This window comes from Barbus barbus (genome assembly GCF_936440315.1).
Source record: "Barbus barbus genome assembly, chromosome: 41".
Taxonomy (NCBI): domain Eukaryota; kingdom Metazoa; phylum Chordata; class Actinopteri; order Cypriniformes; family Cyprinidae; genus Barbus; species Barbus barbus.
The window spans coordinates 16,317,397-16,329,742 of NC_136719.1; the positions used below are offsets into that span (position 1 = coordinate 16,317,397).

General features: G+C 35.2%; 1 protein-coding gene across 1 annotated transcript; it reads right to left on the minus strand.

Annotated features, from left to right (window-relative positions):
- Positions 1-1,442: 1,442 nt before the first annotated feature.
- pfkma (phosphofructokinase, muscle a) lies at positions 1,443-11,899 on the minus strand. The gene is made up of 22 exons (XM_079402282.1): positions 11,733-11,899; positions 10,873-10,946; positions 10,717-10,794; positions 10,417-10,606; positions 9,833-9,998; positions 9,699-9,743; positions 9,400-9,508; positions 8,504-8,599; positions 8,294-8,386; positions 8,086-8,211; positions 5,695-5,759; positions 5,559-5,622; positions 5,244-5,390; positions 4,662-4,732; positions 4,491-4,578; positions 4,209-4,361; positions 3,206-3,370; positions 3,054-3,115; positions 2,800-2,911; positions 2,607-2,706; positions 1,884-1,989; positions 1,443-1,776 (listed from the first exon to the last, which is right to left on the minus strand). The coding sequence occupies exons 1-22, from the start codon at positions 11,821-11,823 to the stop codon at positions 1,623-1,625; spliced, it is 2,355 nt and encodes a 784-aa protein (XP_079258408.1). The 5' UTR covers positions 11,824-11,899; the 3' UTR covers positions 1,443-1,622.
- Positions 11,900-12,346: the final 447 nt, after the last annotated feature.

Sequence of the window (12,346 nt, forward strand, 5' to 3'; positions counted from 1 at the left end):
GCCATGTTTGGATCTTCCAACCGTATAATAATCCAAACACAAACCTCAAAAACAACACAAAAATGGGTCACTGAGCACAAACCAAGCTTCTGCTATGGCCATTCCAGTCCTCTGACCTGAACCCTGTAGAAAATGAGTGAGGTGAACTGAAGAGAAGAAGCACTGTCATGGAGCTGTGAATCTAAAGGGTCTGAAGTGATTCTGGATGAAGGAATGGTCTCTGATCTCTTGTCAGGTGTTCTCTAACCTCATCAGGCATTATACAAGAAAATGTAGAGCTGTTAAACTGGCAAATGGAGGTTTCAAAAAGCATTGAATAAAAGGGTGCCGTTTAATTGTGGCCAATGTGTATTAGAGAAAAACATTTATTTCATAATGATATTTCCCCTCCATTTTAAATTCTTATTATCCAATGAAAGGTTAGATTTTTGTGATTTTTAAAAAAATAAAAGATCAAAAGGATTAACAATGCAGATTAATTTTCACAGCCTTTGGTCATATTCACCAAAGGTGCCGATATTTTTGGCCATGACTGTATGTGAAAAGCTGATGAGCTGATGATCTGAATGAGAGAGAGAGCGATGCAGAGCTGGGTAAGTAACAGTATTAAGAACCGCTGCTTTAAAACATATGATTTTAAACTTGTGAATCCATTAGAATCGATAGAAGACAGAATCGCGATTCAAATATGAATAGATTTTTACGTGCACCCCTAGTTTTTTCTTCCTCTTCTCTAAAGCAGCGCAGCATGGCCTCGCCCCCATCGTTGCATGTTCCTGGGGGCGGGGTTTATCTGGGTTTGTGATGTAACGGACCCGGGAAGTAGCTTGTTATAGTCCCTACGAGTCGTTTTTGTAGGCATTAAACTGCCAGAATTTTAAAGGACATTGAACTTTCAGCGTCGTAATTTTGCAGATATTGTTTATGCTCAAACAGCAACATTACACACTTACTAACGTTAAAAAAAGTGAAATCACAATCAACCACCCCTTTAATCAAAAGAACAATTTTAAAGTTTAAGAGTGTAAAGGAGCATTTCACCCAACCAGTACATTTAAATTAAGACAATATCTGGTCATTATTGCAATAATGGATGGTAATTAATAAACATACAGATGCACTATGGTATGTCGAGGATGATCCATTCATGACTGACATCTTGTGGTGAACATAGTTATTTGACTGGAGAGTTGTATAAAAGTTTACTTTATATAGGAAATTAATCTTAATTGTCTAAGAATATTCAGTCAGTTTTTGTATCAAATAAAATAGTGCATGAGCATGGGTTCAGCAGTTCATACTTTTATACAGGTATATGTAATAAAAAAAAAAAATAATAAAATAGTGGTTGCTTGTGTGCATTATCCTTAAATATTTACTAGGCTTATTTACCAGGATTAGTTTTTTCATTCCCTCCTAAATTAAAAAAAAAGAATACCAAGGACATTTAATAATAAGATTATTTTAATTTGCATGTTGCAGTACAGCATACAGCATTACCATAAATACGATAAATTCAAACAAAATGAATGAATAAGACAGAGAGATGAACAAATATTTCAAATAAACAATTCAGTCATTTCATGTTTGTTTTATCTGTCTGTCCTTATTTTTGCTCATGATTACTTTGTGAGAGTCATGTGCACTGGAGGCTTCTTGCTGACGACATGCTCCATAAGAGCGTGTTCAGATGTGTCCAGACTAATCTTATACTTGGCCAAAATCTTCATAATAGGCCTCAGCTTCAACCACCACTGGTTCTTCGGAATACGGTGTCTGAGGGAAAGAGATAAGGGAGGGAGTTTGTGGACCATCATGAATTAGTAGTCGCAAACTTAGGAATGACATGCATTAAATGGCACATGATAATGAAATATTCTTACTCAAAATCTGTTTCTTCTTTCAGATCAGCCAGAGGCTGTAACACCAGTCCTCTTTTCCTCATGCCCAACACACATGCAGAGTCTGGGGTGTTGGCGAAGATTCGCCCTGTACAGACAGTCAAAAGGGAAGAAGTCCTGGTTAATGACAAATAATTGATTAAGTAAAGGATTAATGTTAAATCAGCAGTTCATTGTTGGAAATAAATAAAAAAAAAAAAAAAAAAAAGTTTTTTTTTTTTGAGACTGACTGAGTGAACATTGCTACATAGCTACTCACCAAATAAATATATGTTTACATGAAATACTGATTTGAGTTGAAATTATTTTAGAATTGTACAGTCAATTAAAAGCCAATAAATGTTTTTGAATGAAGACTCTCAAGATTATTTGTTGAATAAAAACCTCAAAAGAACAACATCTATTTGAAATAGAAATACTTTGTAACATTATACGTCTTTACTGTCACTTTTGTTCAACATAATGTTTCCATGCATGATTTATTTTTTTTTGCTTATTGACCCTAAAATATATCATCTTAGAGCTTCCGCTAGAAATAGTTGTCCATTCAAATGTACAAAAAGATTAGCCATAAGAGCAAGCTGAACACCGCAACAATATTAAAAGTATTGAAATTTGCAGTGATTTGGAGCAGACTGATATACAGTGTTACTATGGCATGGACGACTAAAATATAAAGAAATAATAGACCGCATTGTTTCTCACCATGTCTATAACACTCCTTCAGCTTCTCAGTCAGCCAGAGAACAGCCTTAGCACCCATCTTGGTAGCAAAGTTTCTGTCAAAAGGAGTTGGGGTGCCACCCTAGAAAAAGAACATTTGTCAGACAAAATACAACTCTTGATAAATGTGCATTCTTGATTTTTATTAAAAGAAACAGGGTTTATTACATCTAACCTGCTGCATATGGCCAAGGACATTCTTACGGCAGTCAAAAACACCCTTTCCCTCCTCTGAATACAGGTTGAAGATGAAATCAGTGGTGTAGTTGGAACTGCAGTTTTCATTTCTGCAAAGATACGTTAGTTGAAAGGTGTTTGATTCATGTTCCACTATGATTCACTGATGCATGCTGTTGAAAGAAGCTATTCCTTTAAGCAGTTTCACCTCAAAACTAAAAACAAACTAAACTGATGTTCACATTCACAAACCTAAGAATTAGGCCTCTCTTAACGGTGGTCTTCATCTTCTCAACAAGATGTTCCACATTTCTCTGCAAACATAAATTATAGGAGAAATTTAAATAGTTTAATCCACTTTGAGTGATATCAGTTATTCTTATGACATTTGAGTTGTTTGTTACCTCTAAGTCACGGATGCCAAACTTCTCTTCATATATATAAGCAGCATCAGCTCCTGCAGAGAGACCAGCCATGGTGGCCAGGTAGCCGCAGTATCCTCCCATAGTCTCAATGATGAACACACGCCGCTTAGTTCCTGCTGCCGACTGCTTGATCCTGTCACAGGTCTACAGAAGCCTCATGTGAGGACATGTCCACATAGAGAACAACCAAATACTATGGATGCACCAGTATTACAATTCTGGTCGATACTTATCAGCCAATAATTTGTGTTAAGATGAATAACCAATAAATATCCATTTTGTTGAAACAAATTCAAAATAAAACAGGCAAGACATTGCAAGTGAAAAGGGGAAAAAAAATTCAGAAAAAAATAGATATCATCATATTTTTCCCAGTTGAAGATTTCTGAAACGAGGCATTATCTAATTAAATAAGCAATAATTTGCATGTCCAGAACAGAAATCTGAGAACTGAAGCCAGGTTCAAAAGTGTTTTTTTATTTATTATTATTATTATTATTTTTAATTTAGGTTCTCTCTTTTTAATAATTAAATCTGAATCAAATGAATCATAATCAAATACAACAGCCAATAAAAAACTCTCCATGTTTTTAGTAATAAAATGTTAAATATATGTCAGGTAAATGATATATTAACATATTCCTCAGTAAAAACCTTCAGAACATAGATAGGAATAAAACTGTAAATTATTTTGAATAAGTCAGTTCAGACATCTTAACATTATAATATAAATAATGAAAAATAGACATACATTTTAAGATTTGGTAAAGATTACATTTAACAGTGTCATTAAAGTATATTTAAATATAGTTAAATTAATGATTTTAAAGAATTTGTAAAAAAGTAAAATAAATAAATAAATGGATCAATAAAAACATATCTAAATATATTTCGGAAAATTCATGAAATTATAAAAAAAATATTGGCTGATAATCAGTATGGTGTTTATATACTGTGCACCCAGACAGTGTGTATCTCTAACCGAGGTGATGGTGTTAAGGGCGGTGTCAGCTCCAATGCTGAAGTCTGAGCCGGGCACATTGTTAGATACAGTAGCAGGAATGATCACCATGGGAATACACAGCTCTTCATACTTCTCTCTGCCTTGAACCATCTCCAATGCACCTGAAAATGCCTGAAAAGGGGAATTTTAATGTGACCTGAACAGAATATGGACAGAATGAGAACAGAACAGGACATGGACATTATATTGTATATTATAGACATTGTATTGTATATTATATCATTCCATTTCATCACTTGCCTCAAAACCCCCAGCGATGACCAGAGCATGAATATTATACTTAGCAATATTCAAGCTGATCTCCTCCATGTACTTTCCAGGTAACACTCTGCATAAACAAAAGAGAGGAACTTTTGAAATACTGCAGAACTATAAATGATGATATAGAATATCTACAGGAGTGACCAGTACCTTTTGGTTCCCAACTCAGAGCCACCTTTCCCTGTCCAGTCTCCAACAGTGTTCCAAGTGATGGGCTCAATCTAACAACAATATGTTAGACAGAATATGTCAACACTACAATGGCTTTAATGTCCTTATAATAGTTTTCATTAAATTTTACAACATAGCTACCATTTAAAAATTTAAGGTCAGTAAGATTTTTTAAAGAAAGTAGCATTTTTATTTAGCAAGAAAACATTAAATTGTTCAAAATTGACTGTAAAAGACATCCATTTCAAATAAATGCTGTTCTTTGAGTTTTCAAGAATGATATTAATAGTACAAAAGAGCACAAAATCAGTTTATGAGAATACTAGGATTTCTATATGATCATGCTACACTGAAGTAATGGCACTGGAATAATGGCTGATGAAAATCCAACTTTGCTTTACATTTTAAAATATATTATAATAGAAATCAGATATGTTAAATTGTAATAATATTTCAAAACATTACTGTTTGTACTGTATTTTTATCAAATAAATTCAGCCTTAGTGCCCAGAAAAAAAGTATTTCGACAACATTTTACCGACCACAAACTTTGCTGCTTACCTTTTCCTCAGCCAGACCTTCAAAGCCATCATGAACAGCCAGCATGTTGTGACCCTGGATGATGCCGATCCTGACAGCTGCACGTACAGCTGCGTTCATGCCAGCACAGGGGGCACCCACATTCAAAATAGCCACATTAATGTTACTCTGATGAAGAAAAAGGAGTACAAAATAAAAAAGAAGAAGAAAAATATAAAAAAGAAGAAAAAGTAATGAATTATAAGTAATACTAAATGTTATTAATTATTAAAAAACATATTTAAATATAAATTATCTTCTTTCTTTTTTTCACATTTTATTTTTGAATCTCCTCACCTTTGTCTCTGGGGGGCGCACATGAGCCAGGAGCTTATATGTGTTCCAGTTATTCTCAAAACTCCTGCACAGGCAGACATAATGATACAATACAAGTTTATTTTAATAACAAAAAAAGTGTTATTTCCATACATACCTTCCCCTGAGATTTACAGCATCGTCAAATCGACCCTCATTCATTGCAACAGTGACATCCTTGGTCTATGTTTAAAAAAAATAAAATAATTAATATTATATTTTAAATTTAATATATTTTATAATTAAATACAATAAAAAAGAAAAAGAACAAGTGTTGCAAATCATAGTCTGGGGTGTTGATTTTACATGTAAACACCGTGCCCCGGTAAAAAAAAAAGAAGTGTGTTAAATGAGATTACCGACCTAAGAATAATTTTTTTCTGATAATATTTCAGCAGTCATGTCGCGTGTTTTCTCATCAGCTGTTTAGAATGTGAACGACTGACGTCAGATTCTCAAATGAATTGTTATTGAGCAGTCAAACCTGTTTTTTACAGTCTATGGGTCAAACGCGATTCAGTTTGATTCATTTGAACAGTTCACTCACACACTGAATCGTTTGCAGCAGATTCGCACACCTAAATAGTACCAGGATGTTTTTATAAAACAGAAAACAGAGCTCTGGATGAGTTGAGTATTTACCTACAATCCAATGTAGGAAACAAAACTTGCAAATGCCTATCGTTTGTCAGCGATGAAGCAGCTCCTTTTATGCAGTATACTGTGTATGCAGCTTCAAGGGCGTAGTTTTGGTTTGAACATTGGGGGAAGTGTTGAAGTGGACCCCGGGTCATGCTCCCTCTTAAGGTTTATTTATTTGTTGGTTTGCTTAAATGTTTATTTTTGTAAAATGGTCTTTTGTACGGTGGCCGAGAGAGCTCAACGCGCTGCAACTTCAGAAAACACATGCAAATAGAAAAAGCACCAGCAAATCAAGAAAACATCATCAGTTTGACAGCAGGCGATGCAAATGCTCACAACACAAACAAATAAAGAAACACACGGCAAATGCTCACAATACAAGCAAATAAATTTTATTTGCAGTGGGTTTTGTTGTGAGCCTTTGTAGCGCGTGTGTTGTCAAATTGACGAAAGCTGTTTTCTTAATTTGCAGGCGTTTTTTCTATTTGCAGCGCGTTGAGCTCTCTCGGCCACCGTACTTTTGTGCTATCCACCACACATGCAAATTTGGTTGATTGCGTAACTGCAATAAAGTAAAAGGCTAGTTATCAATTACTTGTTTACATAGGATATAATGTATTTTATATTATTTAGACACTTAGGCTATAGTTTGACAGAATGTTCTAATTCAATACGAGACTTCAATATGGGAAGTCAATTTAACATTTTCTTATATTGATATTATTTCTTACTCCTTAACAGTTCATCAGGCTCTTAATGATTTAATCTGTGCCATCATTGGAATATCTGAAGGCCAGGTTTCTCCATCACTCATTATTACAACCCATTGGCTCTCGATTCTGACTTGTGCTTGCTCTTATGAAAAAGCACCATAGTTCTTAACTGTAGCATTTGTTATAATAAGGCTATAGCCTATTAATCATTACCAGGCCAATAATGACTTTTTTTATTACTCTACATTGCATTTGTTATGAGAAACAATAGCCTTTAGAAACAATAGCTAAAAAATGCCACAGTTGTAATATAAATCTTTAGGGAAAAATCTATTCCCTTAACAGATTATCTATTATAAATTCTACAAATTAGACTAAATGCACCACACTATATAAGCCTACAAATAAAACGTGATAAATTATAGTAAAGGTGGTCATGAGAAGTTTAAAAATATTTAATGTTATGTTAGTGCTGGTGCAATATTATCTGTTCTCCTCTTTTCATCAGTCTTTTTAGTTTATGCCTTTTTTGTAGATAATGTTCGACTTTCTCCATAGCATTTTAAAGTGGCAGTTTCTCAATAGATCCAAATATATCGCACAGAGTATAGATCGCAGAATTCAAATAGATCGCATATTTTACCATCAGCTTCACGATAGGAATGGCTCGCGCAAATCTTCTCACACTTCTGAGCGCGCTGGTGAACGCGCACAGAGTATAGTGTTATTCGCGCGCCGCTCGTGCACAATTAAAAGAACTGCGCTTCAGTCACGTTGTGCTGATAAGCGCTCCAATCGGTTCGTACGTGAGGTTAGTGCTTATAAAAGCGCCGAAGGCGCGGTTAAAATAATTAATAAATAGCCTGATTCTAGGTTTCCATTAACCGTGGTATAAATATTGGAGGGGTTGAACTTGCTAGTTTTGGTTATTGGGGGGGTTACCTCCCCCCATCCCCCCCACAAACCACGCCCCTGTGCAGCTTGTGAACGACTCTGTACTGCAGATAAAGACGATTTATATGTGTTTAAATCCAAAACAGTATAAATAAAAGAAAAAAAAAGTGTGAGGACACCTTTGATGGGGGAACTGTTATCATAGTACATTCTAAATCTTAAATTAGGTCACATCTAAAATGTATGTTCTTTATACACACCACTTGCACACACTCCATCAGGGGGAGCCGGATGGCCTGGTTCCCAGAGAGACTAACCACACAGGCAGGAGTTTCTGGAGTGGCTTCCAGCAGAGCCATTACAGCCTCCACACCCATCCTACTGCCCTGATATACAATAAACACTCTCATGAAATAAAAATGGCGCTGATGATCGAAATGTGACAAAATGAGAAGAGGGCCTACTCACTAGCACTCTGTCAAAAGCTGAGGGGGTGCCACCTCTCTGCACATGTCCGAGGATGGTGGCACGAGTATCATAGCCCAGCCTCTTTGTCACCAGCTGAATGAGAACAGATAAGCATAATTAAAGTGCACTTATAGGAGGTGTTTAAAAAACTATAACAGAGCGTCTCTTTCAAGAGCATGGGTGGTATAGTATGGTCAGGGGTGAAGTTACATCTTTTAGCTGGTCACAGGTGATTGGTTTTCCTTCTTTGTTGATTGCTCCCTCAGCCACAATTATCACATTCAGACGAGAACCTGCCTTTCTGGTCTGTTTGAGGAGAAACAAAATTATCAATCATTAGGAATATGAAGTTTTGCTTTTTAATCAAAATATTGATTTTTTTTCTTGATTAAAGCACAAACCTTACCAATTTTTGTTATATTTATGGTTCAAACAACCAGCTATTTTCCTATATGTGTACGTGTACACACACACACATGTATATATATGTATATATATACATACATACATACATGTGTGTGTGTGTGTATATATATGTATGTATGTATATTTATTTCTTTTTTATTATTATTATTATTATTATTATACTAAACTAATTTATTGTAAATAATTCTCTTTTTTCTTTACTGTAATTTTTTTATTAGTTTATTTCTTAATTTATCTATTTTTGGACTTTTCCAAACCAATAAGAAAAATACATGAAAAAAATAAATTAATTAATTTACAGTTTTGCTTTTCCAGTAAATTTACACTGTTGTTCAAAGTTTTAGGGTCAGTAAGATTTAATTTTTTTAGAAGAAGAAATTAATAGTTTTATTTAGTAAGGATGCATTAAATTGATCAAAAGTGACAGTAAAGACATTTACATTATTACAGAAAAAATATATCTCAAATAAATGCTGTTTTTTGCTTTCTATTAATCCAAGGATCCGTATTACTTATTATATTTGTAATAATAAGCCTTGGTGGTGAGCATAAGAGAATTCTTTCAAAAACATAAAAAAAAAAATAATTAAATTAAATTAAAATTCTAACCAAACCCCAACTGTTTGAATGGTAGTGTATTTCAACTATGTTGAACTATATATTTTGTCAATATTTTGTACATCAGTGAGTCTTCTACACAAATGATCCTCCCATCCGTCATCTGGGGGCATCTCAGGAATAAACACCCAGTCAGCACCGCACGCAAGAGCAGTAACCAGAGCCAGGTAACTGAAACACACACACACACACGCACACACACACTTTGCTCAATAAATGCATGATCATTTCAGTTAATTAAATGTGAGATTCTGGCATGTAAACCATATGATCTAGGTATTAGGGGGTCTGGTCTCAATTTCACTTCTGTTGCACACATATGCTCACTTCAGTGTTTAAGCATACATAATCACATTCTTACCCACAGTGTCTTCCCATGACCTCTAGGATAAAAGCACGTTGATGGCTGTGGGTGAGATCAGAGGTCACTTATGAAGCAAAATAACAGAACACTGAGGATCTTAGCTAATTTGAAAAATTGCACATATTTGTGACCTTTGTGCTGTTGTGGTGATACTGTCCACCACCTCAATGATACGATGTAGGGCAGAGTCTGTGCCAATGGTCATGTCCGTTCCGCAGAAGTCATTGTCGATAGAACCAACCATACCGACAATATTCAGATGAGATGACATCTTGGCCTCCTCCTTTGTGATCTTACCTGTGTACAAATGGAGAATATGGCTGTCAGTTCAGAACCATTTGGCATACAGAAAGGTTTATTTATATATTTTTAAAGAAATTAATATTTTTATTCAGTAAAGGTACATGAAATAGATCCAAAATGACTGTAAAGACATGTATAATGTTATGAAAGATAATGTTCTTTCTCTTTCTATTCATCAAAGAATCAAAAAACAATGTATCATGAGAAACAAGATGATAAATGTTTCTTGAGCAGCAAACCAGTACATTAGAATGATTTCTGAAGGATCATGTGACACTGAAGACAGTAATGATGCTGCAAATTCAGCTTTGCCATCACAGAAATAAATTCCATATAAAATATATTAAAAGTAAAAATTAGGGGGAAAAAACAGATGCTGAAATGATCTGTACATTCAGTACAGATTGTTTACCTTTGCTGATTAGATCTTTCAGCAAGTCACTCCACTCAGTGCGAAATATGTTGGCACCGGTCAAACTGCCATCGCCACCAATTACACAAAGGTTGGTGACACCTAGTTTGACGAGATTGAAGGCAGCCTTCAAACGCCCCTCCCTGGTCTGGAAATCCTTACAGCGGGCACTGCCAATGACTGTGCCACCCTTCAGACAGACAATCACAACACTACTTAAAAAGTTGTATTGAAATTAAAACTCTAGTATGCTAGGAATAATGAACTGAATTGAATAAATTCCAGCATCTGAAGACACACCAACTGTAGCATCATGGACACACTCTCCCATGTAGCAGGACGGATGTGATCCCCTCCATCAACCAATCCTTGATATCCCTGCATATGACATCAGCAACAATGTTAACAGGTGTGATTGGCATGACCACTTTTGTTATTATTCTTATAATAATGTACCTCATGGACGAAGAAGACTTTGGCTCCAGTGTAAAGGCCGACTCTGACAGTGGCCCTCACAGCTGCATTCATTCCTGCAATGGAGAAAACGTATCATATACAGAAGGATACACAGGGCTTCTAGGAAAGTACAGAGAGATATCTCTCCTGACATTTCATTACTTGACCGCATTGTGGAATGATGTGAACAAGAGTGTCTGAGATAACTTAATTCTGTGAGCTCAGCACTAAAGCTGTAGGTGTTCGTACGGTGTGTACAAACACAGTTCAGTGTCTCTGGTTGCAACAGTGAGCTGCTGTGGAAAAGCCTGCTACACTCCATAACCTCGTGCCATTTCAGAAGAAGGTCACTGGAGATAAATTTAGCCTTCAATTATGGAAATAGGAAGACGGGGACAAGAGCTACAGGCTAAAGCTAAAGGCTACAAGAGCATTGACCTTAATGGACCAAATCAAAATACTAGATTTCTTTTTATCAGTACATTTAGTTCTGTTTTCTGCTTAAGCTTCTTAAATTAGTTTTACAATTACAGCTCATTTAATTTTATCAGGATAGATAAATAGATAGACAGCTTGATAGAATTTAATTCTCAAAAGTGAAAGTTTTGCTCATGTTTATTCATGATAGTTTTAAACCATAGAAAACATCAGAGTCATCTGACTTTGAACATAAAAACAGTGTCTATAACAATATGAGTACTGTAGCTGAGAGGGAAAAGCTCTTGTGTATACATGGATATTCCAAAAAAAAATTCACTAGAATCTAATTATCCATGCAGGCATTTCTTTGAACTCCCTCTTGAAGACCACCATTGGAACTAGCACTAAGTCTAAGTGGCAGATCACTACTTTCTGCTTACCTTGGGCATCACCACCTGACGTCAGTACAGCAATGGCCCGTCCGACCCCTATCTTTGTCGGATCGACCCCAGCTGTGTTTATGTTAGCCATGATTCAGGTATTCCAGAAATTGGTGGCAGAGGGAATTGGACAAGAAAGTGAATGAAAGACGTTTGCACTGTCTCTCAAAGCGAGGGGCTCCAGAGGGAAGGGTTTAATAGGACGGAGTTCCAGCAATTCATGCCCACCCCCTGGATTTCATTTCACAAACAGACACTGTAGTCACACACCCCCTGACTCAGCTAAATATAAAGTATCAACTTGAATTGCACAGCAAAGGTTACATGCTTAATAAAAAGAAAAAAAAGGGATCAAGTTTACCATGACTCAAGGTTACATAAACATATTCTTAATGTCATGTTTTATTTTAATTTTGAATATTTATTTAAATGTAGCTTATTGATTGAAAACCAATACATTTCTAAGTTACAGTATAAATAAATATTATAAAATATAATTTGTTATATAACACATAATTTTATAATTTATTTTTAAAAATCTGAAATTCAGATCTTTTACTCTAAATAAAAATATTCTTAGTGAATTTCAAATAATTTAAGTCAAATATTTTAGT